This window comes from Lemur catta, chromosome 4, assembly GCF_020740605.2.
Source record: "Lemur catta isolate mLemCat1 chromosome 4, mLemCat1.pri, whole genome shotgun sequence".
NCBI classification, from domain to species: domain Eukaryota; kingdom Metazoa; phylum Chordata; class Mammalia; order Primates; family Lemuridae; genus Lemur; species Lemur catta.
The window spans coordinates 32317537-32341223 of record NC_059131.1 but is presented as its reverse complement, the minus strand read 5'-3'; the positions used below and the strand labels follow the sequence as shown (position 1 = coordinate 32341223).

The 23687-nt window shown below is 37.2% G+C and overlaps 1 protein-coding gene across 7 annotated transcripts in view; it reads right to left on the bottom strand.

Annotated features, from left to right (window-relative positions):
- Window positions 1-279: 279 nt before the first annotated feature.
- PLEKHH2 (pleckstrin homology, MyTH4 and FERM domain containing H2) overlaps window positions 280-23687 on the bottom strand; it is an 88504-nt gene continuing 65096 nt past the window's right edge. For 2 of the 7 annotated variants that reach the window (XM_045549491.1, XM_045549492.1), the window contains 8 exons: window positions 23143-23298; window positions 21844-21941; window positions 16060-16201; window positions 11310-11455; window positions 9080-9209; window positions 6013-6099; window positions 3587-3724; window positions 280-2345 (listed from right to left, as the gene is read on the bottom strand). In XM_045549491.1, coding sequence (XP_045405447.1) covers window positions 2160-2345; window positions 3587-3724; window positions 6013-6099; window positions 9080-9209; window positions 11310-11455; window positions 16060-16201; window positions 21844-21941; window positions 23143-23298 — 1083 coding nt within the window. In that variant the 3' untranslated portion in view covers window positions 280-2159. Of the gene's footprint in view, window positions 2346-3586; window positions 3725-6012; window positions 6100-9079; window positions 9210-10015; window positions 10036-11309; window positions 11456-16059; window positions 16202-21843; window positions 21942-22745; window positions 22802-23142; window positions 23299-23687 lie in introns of those variants that run through there. The other 5 variants (XR_006734685.1, XR_006734686.1, XM_045549494.1 and 2 more) reach the window with 5 other exon arrangements.

Here is a 23687-nt window from a genome sequence, read left to right as displayed (position 1 = left end):
ATGTGAAATAAGCTCCCTTAACGAGCTTATGAAATCATGGGAGAATCAAAAATTTTATCTGTTTACGTATTATGTGTCATTATGCATACATATGTATTAAAATTACAATTTGCCAAAATAGCTTCCTTTTATATGGATAAAACAAAGCAACACTGAAGACAAAGCATGAATGCAAGAGAAGGAAGTAATAACTACCATTTTCACTGGTACTACATCTCAGCTTTGACAATGAAAACATTAGGTATTTCTTGAAGATTATTCAAAAGATAATGCTCAAAATGGGTTTTGTAAATCATTTATTATGATTGAAAGGGAAGAAAATGATAGGAGACAAATATTACAATTAAACATCTACCATTATTCTCTTGTAACCAATCATAATAACATACCTTGAATTTTTCAAATGGCTATATAATTTCCCAGAAAATAAAATTTTCACATCATCAGTTACAGAAAATTGATTTCTTTCCATCAAAATATTTTATCTCTGCTCTATCAAAAATAAATGCCAAGTCTAAGGTACTATGGGTTTAAGCTAAACTTTCACTACCTGTTTAAATAAGAAGACTAGGGGGAGGGATTTACCAGATGGTGAATAAACTATTGCCTGAGAATAAAGCCTCACATATAAGCAACAGCTCTGCCAAGGCTCTGGCTCACCACCTAATTACAAAATGGCTTTCTGGAAACTTAGAAACTCTACTGTGTTGCAGCCAAAAGGCTCCTGAGAGGCATCCCAAACTAGTACCCAGTTTATTTTCAAAAACTAATTTGCTCACTCAGTGAGTAGTTGTGGCTCAAAAGATGTAGAGGACATAGTCAATGGAAATCTATTTCAGTGGGTTTTTTTTGATCTTCTGTCATTACCAATAAAGCACAATATTACTTAAGCAATGCATTTCTTGGTTGTGCCCCTTCTAGGGATGCTAATATGGGATGGAACATTTTTAAAAGGCTTAATGTGAGAACAGTACATTGCCATAAGGAGAAAGCAGCAAAGAAGAAAATATGAAGGCTCTGCCAACAAATTAACTCAGCAGCTAACATTTTTCACAAATTGGTTAAAAAAATATGACAAAGTGATAAATATGTCAAAAAATAAATACAAATATTCTATACATAAATAAAATTAAGTATACTCATGATTACTATTACAATTGAACATTTTTATAATTTTCATGTCTTATCACAGTTTCATTTTTACCATGAATACTAATTACATTGTTTTGACACATACTGGAATGCCCTCGCCATTTACGTACCCTAATAAAGTAAGACATTTCAAAACTGTTATCAACTAAAATTTTACCTCCTTTGACAGAAGAATTATTTTCTCTTTTCTTTTAAAAAATGTTTTTGGAATTTATTTTCAAACAATAATTAGAAAGGACTGTATGAGGGGCAAAGCTTTAAGGATTGTCTTTGTTTTCAAAGATATTATTACTTAACAAAGCAAGGTCAAGATGACCAAATGTAGTGAAATGTGGGGAATATTCCAGTGAACTTGGCTATGCTGACAGTCGAGGAATGTCTGGAATCACTGTCTCATTATAAATTTTACACTCCAGTGATCTGAAAAGGTGACAGGGTATACTTTCTAATACCACATAGGAGGTTTAGGTTACCTAACTCCTGCTTTCTCATTTAATGATTCATAGAGCCAGAAGATTTATTGCACTTACTCTAAAAATTTACCATTCACACCACCCTGCAGCTGTTTCTTACACTGTGTACTCTACTCCTTTCCAAATACCATATCATTGATTAAAAGCACATTTAATTACAGTATTTACTTTTTTGGCAGTGAACATTTCCAAATAATCAACTGTTTTACTAAAGGAGAATTTGGAATCTCCCTTTCTAAAGATCGCCAGAATATTAAAAAGAAAATAGCCATATTGAATGATGTGTCTGATGACAAGAGGGGAGGGAGATGGAAAAACTGATGAATTCTAACCCATTTATTCTAAGAGAAAATTAGTGTGTTGGCAAATTTTGTGTTTATATTTCATTGTTAATATTCATTTAAATATTTAAGAATCAGGTAAAAGAGAGTAACTCCCAGTTTGGAACACTGGTGTGTGGATACCATGCTACCAGCGGTAAACAAACTTGTTGGGAGCTGATGCATCTCTTGCACAGAGGACAAGTTCATGCTTTCAGAGTAAGGTGGGGCCTTTGGTTGGTCTGCTGCTTGACAGAAGAGGCTGGCTTCCCATTGCCCTGGTCTGGGCTCCCTGGGGCCGGGCTGAGAGCAGCGCTGGAGCAGAGAGGTGGTGAAATGCTGCTTTTTGCTGATGGAAGTTATTTATGTAACTGGCAATCAAAAGAGTGATCTCCAGAATCTAAAACAAGAAAAACAGAATTGTTATACTCCTGAGAAGTTCTCATCACTTCCACAAGAGAGCAGAGGATCAGCCATGGGTAATCTTCATTTGCAGGTGCCCAGGCCACCAGAATTTTCTTCTTTCTAGATCAAACAATGAAGTACTTATATGTCCAGCACCATCAAGGCACTGACACATTTTTTCATTACTTCAACCAGCAGAAAGAGTGAATCTCACAATCAAATTCAGTAGTAATATTAGGAAATGCGACAGTCAGTAGTACAACTCTATCAATTATCTTAAAGCCACATTTGTGAATATATGAATTAAGAAAGTCAGTGTCATAACAACTATTTAAAGTACTGAGTGGGCCCCGATCTTCTGCACTTAATGGCTAGCTGCCTTCACTTAAGTGTAAATTTAATTAAGAAAGGTATCTTCCAATCTTCCATCTTTTAAAAAAACTTCATATTCTGAAGTAGTCTCTTTTAATTGATAATTTTAAGACAGTTACAGTTTTAGGAATATCAATTTCTTGTACGTCTTACTAAAATTAGAATTACATCTTAGAATGTAATCCTTGTATTTATTGCTTTTACTTAGAGATGTTAAAACTACATACTTCGTTAAAAATAGTAAAGGAACAAGTAAAACCCTGCCCCTTTCCTTGAATGAGTCCATAAAAGCAAATAACACCAAGTGAATAAGATAATGTGTATAAAGTACCTGACCATAACAACTTATACACCGTGACCAAAATTTATTTTGAACCTTCCGTACACCAGGCACTGGGCTAAGTACTTTATAAACTTCCTTCCTTAATTCTTAAGCCCAAAGAAGTAGGTAGTATCATACCATTTCTTTTTTTTTATTTCAGCATATTACAGGGGTACAAATGTTTAGGTTACATATATTGCCTTTGCCCCACCTGAGTTGGGACTTCAAGTGTGTCCATCCCCCAGATGGTGTGCACCACACCCATTAGGTGTGTATATACCCATCCCCTCCTCCCCCCTCCCACCTGCCCGACACCCAATGAATGTTAACTACTGTATGTGCACTTAAGTGTTGGTCAGTTAAGTCATTTCTTAGACAAAGAAACCAAGGCTTGGAAAGATGAGGTAAGTCAGAATTTGGACCCATGGTTGTTTGATTATTAGTAATGTCTGTTTTTCCATTTGGAATGTGGTATTTGCTCAATAAATGTTTTAGTATGAAAAAAAAACTAGCATAAAATTGGCAGAAAGGCTTCCACTTACCTTGGGTTTTGCCATGGCAAAAAGTAACTTCTCTGTTGGTTTGTCCTTTGAATGTGTATTGTTAATGACTACCATAAAATCATCTTGGTACCCTCCAAAGGTCATTAGACTCTTGTACACATAGCTGACTATTAACCTCTTCAAAGAGAAGAAAAAGTAAACACGTTATATGCTCTATACTTTCAAAGAACGATAAAAATGGTTAATAAGTATCTCCATGAAAATGCTGATATTAATTATGGTATAGTACAAAAATTATTTTTTAAAAATCAAATCTATTATGATCCAAAATAGTAGTGGTACTAATTTTATTTAGGCATCATCTACCTTTATAATTAAAATACATTTTGATTCTGAAACAAACATCTCACTGCAGAAAAATCAGAAAATACCAAAAAAAATAAAAAGCACCTATATTCCAGAATCCAGTGGAAAACCACTGTTAATATTTTTTATATGTCCTTTCAGATATCTCTTATATATATTAGGTAAAGCCATATGAAACTGATACTTTATGGTTAAAATGGTCAAATATTGGCAAATATATATAGTTCACCCAGATAGATAGCTTTTGAAATATATAAACAAATAATATCATGCATGCTGTTTAGCACTCTGCTTTTTTTAACTTAACAATTGTGAACATCTTTCCATGACAAGAGGTACTTGTACAACATCATTTTAAATGATTTTATAGACAGTCTTTTATTTAATCAACATGCTATTGCAGGATACTTGAATCTTTTTTTATTATTTCAAAATATTGATTAAGGGGGTACAAGTGTTTTTCATTACAATGGATATCTTGTATAATGCTTAAGTCAGGGCTTTTGGTGTGTCCATCACCAGTAAATCATTTTTTATTTGTTAACTATCTTAAGCAATACTACAGTGAATATGTTTAGACATATTTCATAATGCACGTACCTAATTTCTTTGGTTATAAAACCAAACAACAGGAATGTCTAGCTCACAAAATTAGAACAATTTTAAGGAATTTTTCCAAACTCTCCTCCAGAAATGTTACACTCACTTACTTTCCCAGCACTGCTGTCTTGCTGACAGTGGATATTATCATTCTTTTAAATCTCTGCAACCTGACTGGTGAAAAGTAGAATCTCACGTTTTAAATTGCATTAATTTGATCACTAGTGAGATTAACATTTTATTTTTTACTTTTTAATTTTTTTAGCTATGTATTCATCTCTGGAAAGAGATTAACATTTTAAACTACATTTGTTGAACATTTGTATTTCTTTTTTTGTGAATTGCCTTTGTCCATCTGTCTATTGATGTACTCAGAATTTTCTTACCATTTCATAAGACATCTGTGTCTTATATTAAGGATTTCAACCCTTTGTCACATACGCAGCAAATAATTTTTCCCACTGTATTTCTAAAACAATTTAAAATATATAATTTAAAGATGTACAGACTAAAAGTAAAGTAATCTGCATATCTAATGATTAGCTTGCAACACTGGGAAGACCATTATAGTATCAAATGCCTCAGAACTGCAATCTACCTGTGTTTACTTCCTGGCCTGTGTGGCCACCTCCTGGGATCTAGGGAACTGGTTTACTTGACTAAGGTAACTCAAAACTGGTGTACAGTTTTTCATTAACTTTAAGTCACTGATTTTATAATTTGTCTTCAAGTTACCCATTCAAGAACTAAGAGGCATTCAGAAAATATAAATTCCTTCAAAAAAGTTTTTTAGCAGTTATAAGGGGAAACAGTAACTATAACACTAAAGGACAGTTTGGTTTCCAGAAAATCTCCAGTGATCTCTGACTATAGCCACAGGTAAGAAGAGCCCACAACTGCCAGGTGAATTTAATAATTCCTGCCTGCCAGATTAAAAAAAAAAGAATAAAATTTTTAGTAAATAATTGTACAAATAACATATGACATAAAATAATGTAAATTTCCGAAAGTAAATGAATACATACAGAAAGCATAGTTTGACTATTTTTAATTTTGTGAAAGTGCTAAGATCTGTATATGTACAAATGAACTGGCAAGTGATACTATAGGAAATTATAGAAATTGTTATAAAAGCCTTAGTGAAACTGAACTTTAACTTTGGTAATTAAAGTTTCTACTTTAATGATATCTTATAGATTTTTATTTACACAGGAAACAATCTTCCTAACATTTTTAAAAGTCATTTCATGAATACAACCGTGATTACAATTTAATAATGGTATCTTAATATTTTCCCATATACAATGGAAACTTGTTTTAAAATATTAAATGATAATCACAGTTGTACTTGTAAAATGATTATTCATTATATAATATTAGGAAGAATGTTTTCTGCATATGAGAAAAATCAGACTAAGATAGCATTACCTTCTGTTTACAGTATATTTATCAATGAAAAAATAGTTGACTCAGTGCTAAATTTTAGGGTTTAATCTTACCATGGAGTTGTATTCCAAGATGCTTAAACCATCCTCATGTATAGCCAGCCACATGAAAGTATTTCCAAGTGATGATGCAGTTATGGGCTATGAAGAAGTGAAAATATACTATTTTATAAATGCTAAGGAAAATTACAGAAATATTTTTCAGTCTAGATGGCCTGTAACATTTGCAATTAAACAATAACAACAACAACAACAAACTTATTAAAAATCTCTCTTGGGGAAGAGGCAGTGTGGTATACTAGAAAGAGCAGAGAATGTGTTATTAGAAGACCTGGCTTTGAGACCCCAATCTGCCATTTATTAACATATGCATTTGGCCAAGCTACTTAATCTCTTTGAGGCTTGATTTTCTCATCTTTAACATAGGAACAATAATGTTTATATCTTAGTTTTCTTCTGTTTTAAGAGGTTAATAGTCAACAGAGCTTTTAGGGTTTCTATAATTACCAAAATCCTAATAAAACAAAATATATTGATGTGCTTGATAAGGTGTGTAGTACTATTACAAAGTAAAGGATTATTATTATAATTGAACACTTTTCCTGAAAGTTATTAAATCTGATATTCGATATCTAATAAAAATAGAATAAAGAGAAAGGAATGAGGAATGGGGAGTTAGTATTTAATGGGTAGCTTCAGTTTAGGAAAATAAAAAAGTTCTGGAGATGAATGGTGGTGATAGTAGCACAACAGTGTGAATGTATTAATACTTAATGCCACAGGCTGGCCCAGGTGGGCGGGTTGTTTGAGCTCAGGAGTTCGAGACCAGCCTGAGCAAGAGTGAGACCCCTGTCTCTACTAAAAAATAGAAAGAGGCGGGGCGTGGTGGCTCACGCCTATAATCCTAGCACTCTGGGAGGCCGAGGCGGGTGGATCACTTGAGGTCAGGAGTTCAAGACCAGCCTGAGCAAGAGTGAGACCCCGTCTCTACTAAAAATAGAAAGAAATTATATGGCCAACTAAAAATCTATATAGAAAAAATTAGCCGGGCATAGTGGCGCATGCCTGTAGTCCCAGCTACTCCGGAGGCTGAGGCACTGGAATCGCTTCAGCCCAGGAGTCTGAGGTTGCTGTGAGTGAGCCAGGCTGACACCACAGCACTCATTCTAGCCTGGGCAACAAAGCGAGACGGGAAGGAGGGAAGGAGGGAAGGAGGGAGGGAGGGAGGGAGGGAGGGAGGAAGGAAGGAAGGAGGAAATTAGTTGGACAACTAAAAATACATAGAAAAAATTAGCTGGGCATGGTGGTGCATGCCTGTAGTCCCAGCTACTCGGGAGGCTGAGGCAGAAGGATTGCTTGAGCCCAGGAGTTTGAGGTTGCTGTGAGCTAGGCTGATGCCAAAGCACTCTAGCCAGGATGACAGAGCGGGACTCTGCCTCAAAAAAATAAAAATAAAAAAAAAATAATGCCACAGAACTGTATATTTAAAAATGGTTAAAATGGTAAATTTTGTTACGTGTGTTTTACCACACATAAACCAAAAAAGGACAGCATTAAGCAATAAAGGGGATGCTGCCCTGTTACAAAGAAAAGTGTGGCTGGGTACAGTGGCTCATGCCTGTAATCCTAGCACTTTGGGAGGCCAAGGTGGGAGGATTGCTTGAGTCCAGAAATCTGAGACTAGCTTGAGCAAGAATGAGACCCCTGTCTCTACAAAAATAGAAAAATTAGCTGGGCATGGTGGCACATGCCTGTAGTCACTGCTACTTGGGAGACTGAGGCAGGAGGATCGCTTGAGCCCAGGAGTTTGAGGTTGCAGTGAGCTATGACGACACTATGGCACATTGGTCTGTGTGACAGAGAAGGACTCAGTCTCAAAAAAAAAAGAAAAAGAAAAAAGTAAGCAAAAAGTTACCTGCCATGATGCAACTTCTAAAGCAATATGATTACATGTTTTGTGCCAGCAAGGACAGACCATATTATTAGAGCAGAGAAGGATATTTAATATTCCTTCCAATGCTGAAGTTAAAATTAAAATCCATGCTGATCTACAGTTCCTTATATCTTTAAAAAACATGTTCAACTCCTCAAATACATTAATTTTATAGATGTTTAAGAATATTAACCTTATTATCTTTCTGTTAACTAACGTAGTATACAGCTTCCAGCTCCAGTAGCAAAAATAATTTCTTACCTAACAATAATATAGCAGCCACTTATAGAATCAGAGTTGGAAAATACCTTAGATTTTACTTTTCTAGTCCAAGTTGTTCATTAATAGATGAGGAAACTGAGGTCCAGAGAGATTAACCAACTTGCCAAAGTTGCACAGCTATTTAGCAAATATTTAGTAAGTGGTAATTATATGCAAAGCATTATGGTGGGCACCAGAGGAAGACTTCAGTATCAGTGAGTCTGTACCCTCAAAGAGGGTACAACTTAATAATGAGGATAAAACAGCCACACAGAAAAATAAAACACAAGACAGGATGTATCTCAAAAGCCTGAGAGAATACAAAGTGACATGGTTCAATAGAAAGAAAAGGAAGAAAGGCACAATTTTTCCCTAAGAGTGAGGGCTGGCCGTTCCCCCGGCGGGGCTCATCTCCCTTTGCAGTGTTTCTGCAGCACTCTATTCGTGTCACTCCTCACGGTGTTTACCATACAGTGGTGTGTTTACAGGCCTGTTGCAACCCTGGGCTACACTAAATGAACTGGCCCCTGGAAGTTCGAGTACAACCCATCTGAAACCATGGGTTTATGTATCCTTAGAGCTTAGCTCAATGTTTGGCAAACAGAACTCAGTAAATACTTAATAAATGAACAAATGAGTGAGAGAGCAAATGAGTGAATGAAGAGAAGAAAGCAGAGTTCAGCTGCTGTTTACAAACTGATTCGCCTAACGAGCCTAAGAAATGATTGGGGGTAGAGGAAAGTTAAGAAGAGAAAGCATGGAGAAGCTTTCCTGCGTTTTCCCTAGTGTCCCTTCATTGTTTTCTTTACATTGTTGGATATTTCTTCATTTTTTAAGAAAGCCAAATATACTAAATCTGGGGTCAATCTGGGGTTGACTATGTACACAAAAGTTTTTATTATGCATCTCTTTCCCATTCTTTCTTACTTTTGCAAGAAACAACTTGGCACCAAAGAATGGCCACTTCCTGGCTACTGTCAAATAAATTCGTACACAATCAGAAGCACTGTGTCCTCGGAGGGCCATCCATCTGGTTGACAGTCGCTGGCAAAGCTGCCTAAAAAAAGAAAAGAACAACCACCACCACCACCACAACAACAAAAAACACACAAAAGCAAAAATATAAACAGTCTATCATCTTCCCAAGATAAAGCTCTCCTTGAGCCAATCCTAGGCACAACTGTGATACCTAGGCATAAGCCAGGTAAAGGTTTTGTGACTCTCATCTCACCTTTGTCCATCTCTTGTCCTTTTTGGAGCATTCCTTTCACCAAATTCTCATACTACTAGTGTCCTCAGCATCACCCAGGTTACCCCTAGCAGGTAAATTTTAAAATTCTGAGTAGCTGTCATCAAACCTTAGTGTAAATTAGTTTACAAGGTAATTTCTCATGGGAGTATTTTCATTTTTAAAGAAAAGTACAAGCAGTAGAGCCCAAAAATGAATCCCTAAAGGTAGAATTTTAGGTACTACCACTCCTGACTTGGAGAGATGTTGGATGCAGGGACAAACTTCTCAAATCAAATCATGAAGGCAACCACTTACTCTACACAGACAAAAGACTGATCTTAAATGTTTCTATTTTGGAAAATTCATGGTTGGCTGGGCACAATGGCTTATGCCTGTAATCTCAGCACTGTGAGACGCTGAGGCAGGAGGATTGCTTGAGGCCAGGAGTTCAAGACAAGCCTGGGCAACATAGTGAGACCCTGCCTCTACAAAAAAATAAGAAAAATTAGCTGGGCATGGTGGCACACACCTGTAGTCCCAGTTACTCAGGAGGCTGAGGCAAGAGGATTGCTTGAGCCTGGGAGTTCAAGGTTACAGTGAGCTATGATCACACCACGCCACTCCAGCCTGGGTAACAGAGTGAGGACCTTGTCTTAAAAGAAAAGAAAACTCATGGTAAATTGGATTTGCCTCTATTTTTAATCAAATCGGCTTTTCTTTATTCTCTAAAATCAAAACTCCAAATTAGTAGAATTTAATTAAAAACTTTATATTAAAAAGTCTTGTGTAAGAAGATAGTTTTAATTTGTTTACAATGGAATATCCTAGGAGATAAAAATTTTTTGATAAGCACCTCATAAAATTAAAGATTATTAGCAAAATTTTTTCTCTTCTTTATTATCAGGATTAATTTGGACAAGAATGAATAAGATGAAATGAAAAGTAGATCTAAATTAAGATAATTTTTTTCATTTAAATTTTTTAAAAATTTATTTATTATTATTATTATTTTTTAATTCAGCATATTACAGGGGTACAAATGTTTAGGTTACATATATTGCCTTTGTCCCACCGGAGTCAGAGCTTCAAGCATGTCCATCCCCCAGACAGTGTGCACTGCACCCATTAGGTGTATATATTCCCATCCCCCCCACCTGCTCGACACCCGATGAATGTTATTACTATATGTGCACTTAAGTGTTGGTCAGTTAATACTAATTTGATGGTGAGTACATGTGGTGCTTGTTTTTCTATTCTTGTGATACTTTACTTAGTAGAATGGGCTCCAGCTCCATCCAGGATAATACAAGAGGTGCTAGATCACCATTGTTTTTTGTGGCTGAGTAGAACTCCTTGGTATATATATAGCACATTTTATTAATCCATTCATGTATTGATGGGCACTTGGTTTGTTTCCACATCTTTGCAATTGTGACTTGTGCTGCTATAAACATTCTAGTGCAGATGTCTTTTTTATAGAATGTCTTTTATTCCTTTGGGTAGAAGCCCAGGAATGGATTACTGGATCAAATGGTAGGTCTACTTGTAGCTCTTTGAGGTATCTCGATATTACCTTCCACAGAGGTTGTACTAGTTTGCAGTCCTACCAGCAGTGTGTGAGTGTCCCTATCTCTCTGCATCCATGTCAACAATTATTGTTTTGGGACTTTTTGATAAAGTCCATTCTCACTGGAGGTAAGTGATATCTCATTGTGGTTTTGACATTAAAAAAATTTTAAATATAGATTGTAAAGCTTCTGGGCACATGTTAAATAAAATTATCTATAATCTCTTGGGGTTCAATAGTATTTAAAACTCTGGAGAAAACTGACATAAATCGTTTATACCTTTAAAATTTGACCAGAAAAATACTGCCAAAAAACTAGTTTGTCTCTACCCTTTGAAGAGTTACAAATATTTTCTTACCTTAACTGTTCCTCAGAACAGCCATCTCTGTATCTTTTAGGATAAAATTTCTCTATGACTTGTTTTAGAGTTTGATTTGCTTTGCACTGATTAGTAATATGTCCTGCTGGAGTTGAGAAAGGTCTTTCAAAATCTCCAATCTCCACCTAATTGGAAACCCCAAAAAGAGAAAATATAGGCTATTGAAAAGAGTTTCTAAAAAGAAAATCAGTTTTATTTTTACTAAACAGTCTTTTTTAACATGTAATACATAAATCTATTTGTCATGATTATATAATTATGGAATTTATAATCATATGTAAGAACTGTTATTAAATCTAAATTTCATTTGAATTCTAATTTTGAAAAAATCTACAATTTAAACATTTCAGTTCCATTTTTACATTAATCTCCCTAGGTTACTATCACCATTGAGTAATATTTGCTAAAGGCCACTACTCTGTTATTGCCTATAACTCAGGATAATTTTGCATTTTTAAGGTATCACTTTAATTGATAACAATGAGGGGAAATGGAAGTTAAAAATAAAAGGCAAAAAAAGTTATAAAGCTATAAGAAATGTCAAAAAAGTATTAGTTGAACTTTTAAGGGTCTTTACTGAATGGAATGGGAGCAAGAACCATATTCTCATTACTTTCTTCCTAGATTTTATCCATAAATATTACTATATTCACCCCTCATTCTACTCATCTATTATTCCTGGGACTGGACCCCTTCATTCCCCTTTCTCCCTTAAAGAAAAAATGTTCAGCCCCTATCTTTACTAATAGGCTACACAGTTGCCATTCTCTACCTACCCAGTCAACTACTCACCCACCCATCTCTCCATCAACTCACCTACCCCTCATTCATCCTAAACTATACTGAGTCCCCACCATAGGATAGGCACTGTGCTAAGTGATGTAAGAAAGGAAAAATTTGAGCAGTCCCTGCTCTCAAAGAGTTTACTATTTGGGAGGAGAGAATGAAGCATAAACAAATACTTGTAATAAAACGTGTTAAGTGGTTTGTATAGGGTACCAAAGAGGGTTCCAAGAGGAAGATGTGATGAGGGACGTTCAGGTGAATGTCCTACTGAACATTCACAGCATTTCCTATAGCACTCCCCAAGAATCAGATGGAGGGTTCCACCAAGACTGGAATGGTCTTATAGAAAGCCCCAGGTCTCCTCTTAAAAGGGCCCTCTGCCTCCAGGCAAGTTTAGTACAACCAGCCTCTGAGATTCTGACCCCTGTGGCTCCTCTCTTCTAGTTCTTAACGGGTCAGTTACTGTCTAAATTCCTCAGCTGATCTGTGCCCTTACAGCCTATGCTTATAATTTTCTAGGTTCTTTGATCCAGTTTCTTACTTGGTGGTTACTTGCCTTGACTTTGCTGTTCAGCTTCCATTCCTCATTTTTTGTTGTTTCTATAAATCCCCATCTTCTACCTAGTCAAATATTCTTCCTGATTTCTTCACACCAAATAAAAACTGTCCAACAGCTCTTCAAACATACTGAAATCCTCCCCGCAAGCAGGCTAGCACTCACCACAGCTACCTGTGAAACCTGAGGCCAGGATTTAACCCCCAAGGATATGGCAGTCATAGAAACAATAGTTAAAAAAATAGTAGACCATTCAAGGCAACCTTGCCTCACAGAGAAGCTTTTAGTGGTAGGTCCAAGCTCAATGTCTCCCTTCCCTGGAACCTGAGGTAATATGTGGCATAGAATAAACACAATGAATGTTTGCAGAATGATGGAAAATCAACTCATAATTCCCAACATGCCCCACATGAACATGATGCCTTACCAGACACTACATACAATAATTAAGGATTAGCTCCAAGAATTTTCTAATTAACACAGGGAATATCAACAAGGACCTACAGATATTCAAATCTACCATAGAAATAACTTTTTCTACAGAGCTCAGATTTCTTTAGTATATTTCATTTATCTTCACAAAACTATTCTAAGGAAAAGAGATCATAGGCATTAATTTTCCTTTTACAGGTAAAGAAATTATACATTTTAAGTTAGTTACATGCTCGAAATTTTCTTGGTGTGTAGTCTTAACCTTTCTTCCCCTTCCTCAAATTCATCAAAAAAATGTTAGAAGTATGTATCTCCAAAGTATATTATAATTTTTCTTAAAGAAGTTTTCTTGACAAAATTGAAAGTTAAAGCAAAAAGCCTAACTTCAATTTGTAAAAACATGAGTGATTTTGACAGCGAATCCATGCCTTTAGAAGGCTAAACCCTAGAATGGCAAGTCACAGGAAGTCATTCCTAATCCTATCACCAAGAAAATATGTGCCCTATTCTCTTTTCCTCAGGTTTTCATCACTTATAGAAAGAGAACACTCAGTGTAGCACTAATACTTTAAAGCTTAGATGATCATAAAATTATTTTAAAAGTAAACTAAATTACCAACTATTTATTCCTCCAAGGACACTTATGGAAAATGGACTATGTGTAAGGCTGTGCTAGATGCGAAGATGAACAGGAACAGCCCTGGCCCTCAGGAAGGCTGCAGTCAGTGGTGCAAAACAGAAGCCTAAATAAATAATTATTAATACAAACTACTGTGGTCAGGACAGCAATAAAACATTACAGACACCCCAAGAGGGACATTTAACTCAACCAGGCAAGACTCAGGAAGGTTTTCTGGAATAAGTGACACCTATGATGGAAACTGAAAGATAAGATGAAGTTAACAGGTGAAGAGGTGGGGATAGAGATGTTCCAGGCAAAGGAGAGAAATAGGTAAGAAAAAGTGAGCCATATACAAGCTAGGGAATTATAGGTGGAATTATAGTTTATGTTTTATTACAGTGTAAAATTCAAGGGAATGTTGAGGCTGGAGAGGAAAGCAGAGTTCAGATTGTGAAAGTCCTTGTATGTAAATAAGAGAATGACAGATTTGCTCTATCTCCATCCCTGTTACTAGTGCTGCCTAACAAATCTCCATGCACAGGTGACACTATGCCTGTTTCCAGGCCCAGGCCTTAAAAAATGGCAGCTTCCACTTCTTGTCTCTCTTTTGGGACGTTGTTCTTGCCACCCAACCACTATTCTGGAAGAAGGCATAAGCAGTGACATGAAGAGACCGTGTATAGGTGTTCCAGCTGACAGTCCCAGGATCAGCCCTGACTAACAGCCAGCATTAGCCACCAGACATGTGCGTGAACGAGCCTTCAAATGATTCCAGCCCTCAGCCATGGAGTCATAACCCACCCTCTCAAGCTGTGCCAGCTGATGCCATGAGACAAGCTGCCCTTTCACTTTCCTGCCCAAATTACTGTCTTTACTGACTTGAGTTTTGGAGTAATTTGTTATGCAGCAATAGATAGGTGGAAAAATCCATCTAGCATCTGTGTGAAGGATAAATTTGTGAGGAGCAGACCAGAGAAAGTCACATTGCTTACAAGTCTGCTGCAGGCAGGGTGTGATGATGGTCTGAAGCACAGCAGTGGCAGTCAGCAAAGAGAGGATGAAACAATATCTAAGAGTTAAAAATATCTAAGACTGAAAAATATCTAAGAGTTAAGAGTGGCAGGACGTGTTGACTGGTGGGAAAGATGACAGGGTGGGACTTGCAGGTGATGATTCCTGGGTTTGAAGGTTGCTTGGGGAACTGAGTGGAGGCAATATCACAATGAATATACAGAGGAGGGGAGAAAGAGAAGGGATTATTAGCTCTGTTTTCAATATGTTGAATTTAAGGTGCCCATGAAAGATGTATGAACTGGAGAGAAAAAAATTGGGTATTACTGGCAGAGCTGGTGGATAAAATAAAAAGAATGAATGAGATGTCCTGTGGTGGAGTGTAGAATGAGAAGCTACTGGTCTGGATGAAATATCATAGGGTTGCTTTAACATTTTCCCTAATTAACCTGTGCAAAGACTCAGGTGTGGTAGAGACTGTGTGTTGCCCCTTATGACCATCTTCTTCTTCTTCAGTAATAAAAACCTTGAATTTAGCTGGGCACACTGCCACCCAGCTAAGACCACATTCCTCAGACTCTCTTGTAGGTAGGCAAGGCCACAGGACTAGATCCCGACCAGAGAGACATAAATGGAAGTGTTCTATGTGACTGCTGAGAAGTTTTTGCATAGGTGGCAGGGCATGCCCGTTTCAGCCCTCCCCCATCCTGATGCCTGGAACATTGACATCATAGCTGGAGCCCTGGCACACCTCCAGGAAGAATCATGGAGATGACACCCCAGGGATAGCACCATGGAGAGCAGGATAAAGCTCATTCCCCTATCAGCTTTGCTGAGGTGGCAAGATGCCTGTCTTTGTGAGAGACAAATATACTTCTATTCTGATTAAGTCATTATTAATTTGCACACATGTGTGTGTTTATAAAAGGGTGAACTTGATCCTAATTGATATAATAGGTAAATAAAAGAAAGTGCTCTGGCCTTTTCAAAGACTAATTCCTATGAGATTACTAAACAATTTTAGCATGGTGCCCTCAGAATTACACTCAAATTCCCTTATTAAATGCAAAGTCTGGTGGTATACTTTTAAGATAATCAAGAGACTGATTCTCTTTATGGAGTACTGTCTCATTCTACCTCACTGCAACTGTTAGAAATTCAGAGTCAAACTGTAATTATAATGCCTGTAATTTTTAAGGGATTAATTATAGCAAAATTAATTGAAAGAATTACTGAAGGTATACTGCTTTACTACATTTAATTCATGTAGAAATTAGTATCTTCTCATTTCAATATATTACTCTACATAACATGGAAGTTACCTGAGCTAAAAGAGCTGCCATTTCTAATGCCAGATCCTTGTTCAGAGGAAAAAGTCCATTTATTATTTGATCATTTGTCTGATACATTAATAGCAACTTTTCTCTATCAGTCTCTCCACGAGCTTGCACTGAGAAATATAGTCTGTAAAAAAAGAGAAAATTTCTCATAAAAGATATTCTTGCTAAGGAAGAAAGTAAACATAAATCCAAAAGACCAAGATGGGGATGTTTTAACATAGTTTTCCAAGTGATACGAACTTAGACCATTATTGTCAATGACCTCCGTTTCTGTTATATACAACATTTTCAGCAAAATAAGGAAAAACTGCTTTAAGGTTGATGTTAAGGTTAAGGAACCCTTCTATGCTATTTTTTATGCCCTGAAAAACCAAATCCATAAGTGTTACTGAGAAAGGACCTCAGACACCAAGTGAAATTAAATATGCCCTGTCTTGTAAGGAACGCATGATGTAACCCTTTATTTCAGTGGGCTGAATAAACCCAATCTTCAAAATACCCATGATCTTTCCTGAATACTTTGGACATACCAGGGAATAGGAATGAAGGTTTCAACTAAAAAGCAACACAGTATCAACATTAAATAAGAGGGGGAAGGTGCAATTTTCTCCAAAAATCTAAAAGATAATATTTGTACATTTCAATGTGTTTTGACTTTTTGGCCATATTCTGATAAGCAGCTTTAGGAGCTCAAAAATAGTTTACATTTTTTGAAACATGACATGGCTTTTGTTTTCCCAGGAGGTCTTCATCAAATTGGTGACCTTCTGTGATTATTCACTATGTCGTTTATACGTGAGACATGGGGCTCTGACTTTAGGCTGCAAATCAGGCACGAGTGCTTTAAATGCTCTACACGCTGTGACAGTGGTATGGGTAAAGCAACACCTTGACACACCTGAATACTGTCATGACAACACAGTGGCTGGAAAGGAGAGATTTAGATCTGGGAGTTGCTAGATGTGTGCCCAATTAGGTACAACTGGATTTTCAGTCCTTTTCTTCCTGCATACTTAAGGAAAGGACATACCCCTGTCAGTCACAGCATCCCTCCCAGTAATCACCTCAAATAGCAGGGAAGGAGAGGGTGGCAGGTCCAAATCTCTGGGGAAACATGGTGGGTATACTTTGCAAAGCTCCTCCTAACCCATGATTCTAATCATCTGCTCACCTAGCCCAGCTCATGAATCAGAGTAGTTTCCTGAAAAAATAGATCCTAAGCTCTGTTTTTATCCATGTCTACATGATGGCAAGTAATGTGGGATTGTTAAACAGATAGAAGAATATGGCTGGGCAATAGAAACATTCTAAATTCAAAATGATACCAGCAAAGCAATATAAAACAAAGAGAATAAAGTTTATGATGAAAGCCCTCCCAGGGAGAATTCCAGACTTCTGGTTTCAAAATGGTGGCATAGAAGCAAGCTGGCTTCACTCCCCTACCTCTCCCTGCCCAACAGAAAACCAAAAACCGATACGCAGCACTGAGATTGTCACCAGCAATAACCAACTCATATATGAGGATGAACGGTTCCTGCGGCCACAGAGAAATGAAAACAAACTCTGAGCTGACGGTAAGAGAATAGGACCTCCATATCTGTGATGCCCCTCTCCCCAATCTGCCCTGCACCAAGAGTGAGAAAAATTGCCTCACGACTCAAGGTTTCTACATTGGAGAAAAATGAGATCAAGGTAAACAATCAGTCTCCCTGCCATCTTGGGATCCCTGGCAGGAGACCAGTCCCTGCCTCAATCCACTGGAAGCATCGGGAGTGACTGAAGGGAGGAATACTCCTGATGACAGGTAGAGAGAAAGGAGTTTCCTCAGCCCTGGAAACTCTGCTCTGTAACTTGGCCAAAGGAGACACCAAATCAGAGTGGCTGTTCAGCAGCACCACACTGCAGGAGGTTTGTTGGACAGGTTCCCTGGGCACAAACTCCTACCCAGCCTTTCCACTCTATTGGGACATCTTTTTTGGGAATCCTCCCATTCTGGACGAGTGGCACCTTGATTGTTTACTAGAATCAAGGCAAACTTGAGCTTAAGGTGCCATCTAGTGCTAAAAAGGAGGCAGTGACCTAGCAGAAGGAGGGGCAAGGGGAAGAAAGATAATCAACAGGTAAATTACAAAGAATCTCCAAGCAAACTTATCCAGTAAAAACCAAAACAAGCCAGACAGAGAAGACTGGCATAAGTAAACTAATACTTCAAATGCAAAGACATAGATATACATCTATGAGAAACAACAGCAAATAGGGAACCATGACCTCCCGAAATGGACGAAGCAAGGAACCAGTGACTGATCCTAGCAAAGGCAATATGTGAACTCACAAGGAATTCAAAATCGCAGTTTTTAGGGAACTCAGTAATCTCCAAGATAACACAGAAAAGCAATTCAGAAATTTATTAGAGAAATTTAACAAAGATATTAAAATAAGTTTCAAAAATCAAACAGAAATCTTGGAAATGAGAAATACATTCTCTGAACTGAAAAATTCATTAGAGGCTCTCCACAGCAGAATGGATCAAGCAGAGAAAAGAATCACTGATACTGAATACAGGGTATTTGAAAATACATAAAGGAGAAAAAACAAAAAAGAATGAAAAGAAAGAAATATTGAATATTGACTACAAGATATAAAAAATTACCTCAAAAGACCAAACCTAAGAATTATTGGTATTCAAGAGGGAGTTGAGCAAAAGCAAGGGGTAGAAAGCTTATTCAAATAAATAAAAACAGAAAACTTTCCAAAACTTGAGAAAGAGATAAATATCCAGGTACAGTAAGGTCAGAAAACACCAAAGAAATTTAACCCAAATAATTATTACCTGAAGGCATATAATAATCAAACTTTCAAAGGTCAAGGACAAAGGGAAGATTCTAAAGGCAACAAGAGAAAAGAAGCAAATAACATACAAAGGAGCTCCAATTCGTCTGGCAACAGACTTCTCAGCAGAAACCATATAGGCCAGGAGGGAGTGAGATGACATTTTCAAAATGTTGAAAGAACATAAGCTGCGATCAAAGAATACTGTATCCAGCAAAGCTCACAGAAACCTCAAACTCCTGGGCTCAAGGGATCCTCCTGCCTCAGCCTCCTGAGTAGCTGGGATTACAGGTGTGAGCCACCATGCCTGGCTAATTTTTTCTATTTTTAGTTGTCCAGTTAATTTCTTTCTATTTTCAGTAGAGACAGGGTCTCGCTCTTGCTCAGACTGGTCTTGAACCCATGACCTCAAGCAATTCTCCCGCCTCAGCCTCCCTGAATGCTAGGATTACAGGCATGAGCCACGACGCTCAGCCTACTGCAATCTCAAACTCCTGGGCTCAAGCAATCCCCCTGCCTCAGACTCCTGAGAAGCTGAGACTACAGGCACATGCAACCACACCTGGCTAATTTTTCTCTTTTTTTGTAGAGAGGAGGTCTTGTTGTGTTGCTCAGGTTGGTCTCACACTCCTGGCCTCAAGCGATCCTCCTGCCTCAGCCTTCCAAAATGCTAGGGATTACAGGCATGAGCCCCCACACCCCACCCAAATTTCATTTCAATTCCAATCACAGCCATCATAATCAGAGTTAGTATGTATTAAGCATCGATGAGGTATGGATTATTAGGAATAGTTTTAGACACAGAAGTCATTTCATTTGGTTCCAACAAAAGCAAGAGGAAATGCCTGAACCTGTTCTATATAAATATCTAAGGCAGGCTAGGTCTAGGAGCTGGCTCCTTCCACAAAGAGTGAGGCCAAAAGGCAGAGGCAGAGATGAGGACCTTTAAGTCAGTGCTTCTCAAAACTTAGCACATGTAGGAATTACGTGGAGACTTGTCAAAATCCAGACTCCTGGGCTTCACCCCTAGAAATTCTGACTCAGTGGGCCTGAAGTGGGGCCTAATTATTTGCATTTCTAACATGTTTCCATGTGGTCCTGAGGCTGCTGGTGCAGGGTCCACAGTTTGAGAACTACTGCTCCAGCACTAAGCAGAACTAAAATAATCATCTGGAAAGTCCAACTCTTCCAGCCTGCTGTTCTTGCCAGTCACCAAAGGGCCATAGATGAAGGCTGCCATCAATGGAAACAGGTTCCTCCAGGAGTAGCACCTATTAGATTTCCATTATTTAAGCACTTTTGCTTATCTCTAGGAACGTATAATTTTAAAACCTTAGCTACCAAAGCTGAATAGTCCCCTGAGTGCCTGAATAAAGAAGCTCATGAGTGCCTGAATAAAGAAGCTCCAAAGATTCACAGCCACCATTTATTGAAATCAATGGAGTCTGTTCAAATAGTGGGTGGCCTTAAGCGGCTAACTGTATGAGGGAGGAGTCCAAAACATGAATGCATCGTATTTATCTAATTGTTCCCCTATTAATAAACATGCAAGTTTCCCCCCTAATTTTTCACTGTTACAAAAAATATGGCAAAGAAGAACTAGAATATACTGGAATACTCTGCCCACTTATGTGGGTATTTCTGTGGGATAGATTATTAGAAAAAGAAATACTGAACTGGATTAAAGGTTATTACTTTCTTTATGTTATATAGTGCCTTCACTTCTCAAATTCCAATTTTAAGTCTGTGAACATCTTCCAAAAGGAGGCCTGTGAAGGAATTCAATACTACTCCAATAATTCCACCTGGCTCTTGGTCTGACATTTTATAGATTTCTTAATTTATGGGGTATAAGATTCAAATAAAACTATCAAAATCCCTTTATTTTGGTGTAGTTAATGTGAACTGGTCAGTTAACACTGTTTATTAAGTAGTACCTTCTGCTAATACATGAAAGAAAATATTTTTTTTAAAAAAACAAAGAAAATCTGGTTTCTGACTATATCCCAAAGAGCATTAAAATTTATCTGTTTGAGAAGGTATATGCTCCAGCTCCACTGGTGTCATCTGAGTTCCCGAAACAAGCTGAACAGCCTCCTTCTATACACATTTAAATTCCCTTTTCTACCTATTTTGATGTTTCCACTCCCATCTCCTCTGAACTTGGCAGAAGCATTATTTCCTCAAAGAAGCCTCCCAATGTCTCCAGTCTGGGGGAGGCTACTCATTATGTACCCTCACACGACCACTCTTTTCCTTCAGAGAACTTAATGTGTCATTATATATTCCTTAGAGTGAGTATATGATTAACAACTGTCTTCCTCACTAACCTTAATTCCAAAAGATCAGGGACTGGGCCTGTGTCTGTTTTTATTACCATTTTACTCACAGCATCTAGCTAATTGACTGGCTTAGAGTCACCAGTCACCAAAGGGCCATAGATGAAGCTCACTATACACTGAGAGAGAGACAGAGAATATGAAAGAATGAGGAGGAACAGATATGAATATATCACTTCTAAAAGACTTAGGCAAACATAAATATATCTTCTTACTACAGATCTACAGTAGGGTATTTAAGTATTCAGTTTTCGTGAAAAATGTAGTAAGACTGTAAAAGGAAATTTTGAAAGTGAAAAATTCATTCTTGTATCAACTACCCTAAGAGAACAGCTATTTTTTCCCTATAGTTTTCTTAGTCTTTGTCAAAATGCATATTTGTATAAAATATAACTACTTATGAGATTAAGAGCCTAAAATTAGAAACAAAATTTGATGTGACAGTTTTTTCCTAAAGAAAGAGTTACCATTTATATAGAAACAAACATACAATAAATATCATAACTTTCAAGGCTATTCAATAGGAAAATAAATTGTACTGCATGATTTCAATATACTGTATATGCATACTCTGGCATTTGGATACACTATTACACACCTGTTTTTATAAGTCAGACGAACAGTTCTTGTTCCTTCACATTTTCCAGGCTGCTGTTCTTTGGAAGCCTGTTCCCATTTAGAAATAATGTCACAAATCTAGAAGGAAAGTGGAAAACTAAGATTTATAAGACTTTTCAAATCAACATTTTAAAAAGGCATCTATGTCTGTAGACTGAAAAATTTCATTAAAATGATCAAACCAAATGTACTCAAGCTTTTTTTTCTCTTCAGCTTCTGTGCAGCTCTGAGTTTAGGATTTAATTATAAATTGCTCTTTGGTCCACTTATCCTTTTGGACACACATTAACTTTGGACCATGGCCATGCATTTTTTACTCAAAAAGGAATCTTAATGCAGAACTGCATGAGACTGGAAAAAAGAAGATTCCAGGGATTTTTTTCATTATTTGATCACAGAGGAAGCAACTTTCTACCTTATGAGTTTATAAAGATTGTAATAACTGAAGTTATAGCAAAGAATACTGAAATATAAGGAAAGAGTCTAGACCCAGGCCTAGCTATTTGATTTCAGGCAAATAATTTCCCTCTCTACACCTCAGTTTCCTCATTTGCAAAATAAGTGGATTGTTTCTCTAAGGTCCCTTGTGGTTCTATAATTCTATATTTCCAATTGTCACCATCACTAAATGGAAACTTTATTAAACTTATTTTACTATGATCTGGAAAAGATTTTGTTTAAGTCCCTCCTTCTTTCTTTCCACAGGTCCATTTCTGCCCATCCTTCAAAGTCCAGTCGCGTCTTCCCTAATTCCCAATGCTAAATTTAACCTCTCTCTCAGTGCAAAGTTCACAGCACTCTTAAAACAATCACCACTTTCAACCCTAGCTTCAGGTCATCAGTATATAAGGCTGCTCTTCCCTGAGCAAATTTTAAGTTTACCTACTCTGGGCAGGGATTATTTCTGGTCCTTTGTATTCCCCACAGAGTCCAGCCAGCTGCAGGACACAAGAAACAGTTCAATAAATATTGCTGAATAAAAGAAAAAAGTGGAAAGCCATTTTATTAGAGCTTTCACACCTCCACCCTAATACCCTAATATTTAGAGTATTATTACCATTATTAATCCATTTCCTCTCTTTAACATGGAGTGTGTGGTGTGTGTGTAGAGATTGTGTATTAAGAATTCTAAGGCTTCAACAAAGTCCTGCAATTTTTTTTATTGTGAAGATCAGATTGCTTAAATTTTTGGAACACTCCTGAACTAAACTTCTTGTAAAATAAAGAGTAGCTTCTTTTCTATTTGCTGGGTTTGTTTCCTTAAAGGACTTAGTTTCACCTTGATGTTTCCTTGAAGACAATGCTCTAAATCTCTGCCGGAAGGATCGTCAGTGAACAATGCAAATCCAGACTGGGCTGGCTTCCTCATTCCTGTGTCCTGGTTCAAAGTATTCAAAAATTCTTCCACTGTGGTGGATGCATCAAACCCAACTACCTAGACAAAAGTAACAAAGTAGTTCTCTTTTAACAAAAAGGATATAAAAGTTTTCTCAGATAATTTCTGACATTTGGAGATTTTAAAAAAGACTAAAATTGTACACACCCAACATTAGTAATTATTTCCATACCTAGCAGGTGTACTGATAGGGAAAAACCCCAACCATAGTGTTTTTGGTTTTCTCCGTCAGAGTTATGATGGCAGTGAAACCATTATTTGGTCCAATATAGATTTCTTTTTAGTGTTCATCCTTTTTAGCAAAACTGTTTAAAAACGCAGCTGTTTTGATAGAAGATGTAATATATTTGCACGTTTATCTCTGCCAGCTGCTGACAAAGGTAGGTAAGACAGTCTCGCTTCCCTATGCCACAGAGGTCATACCTAGG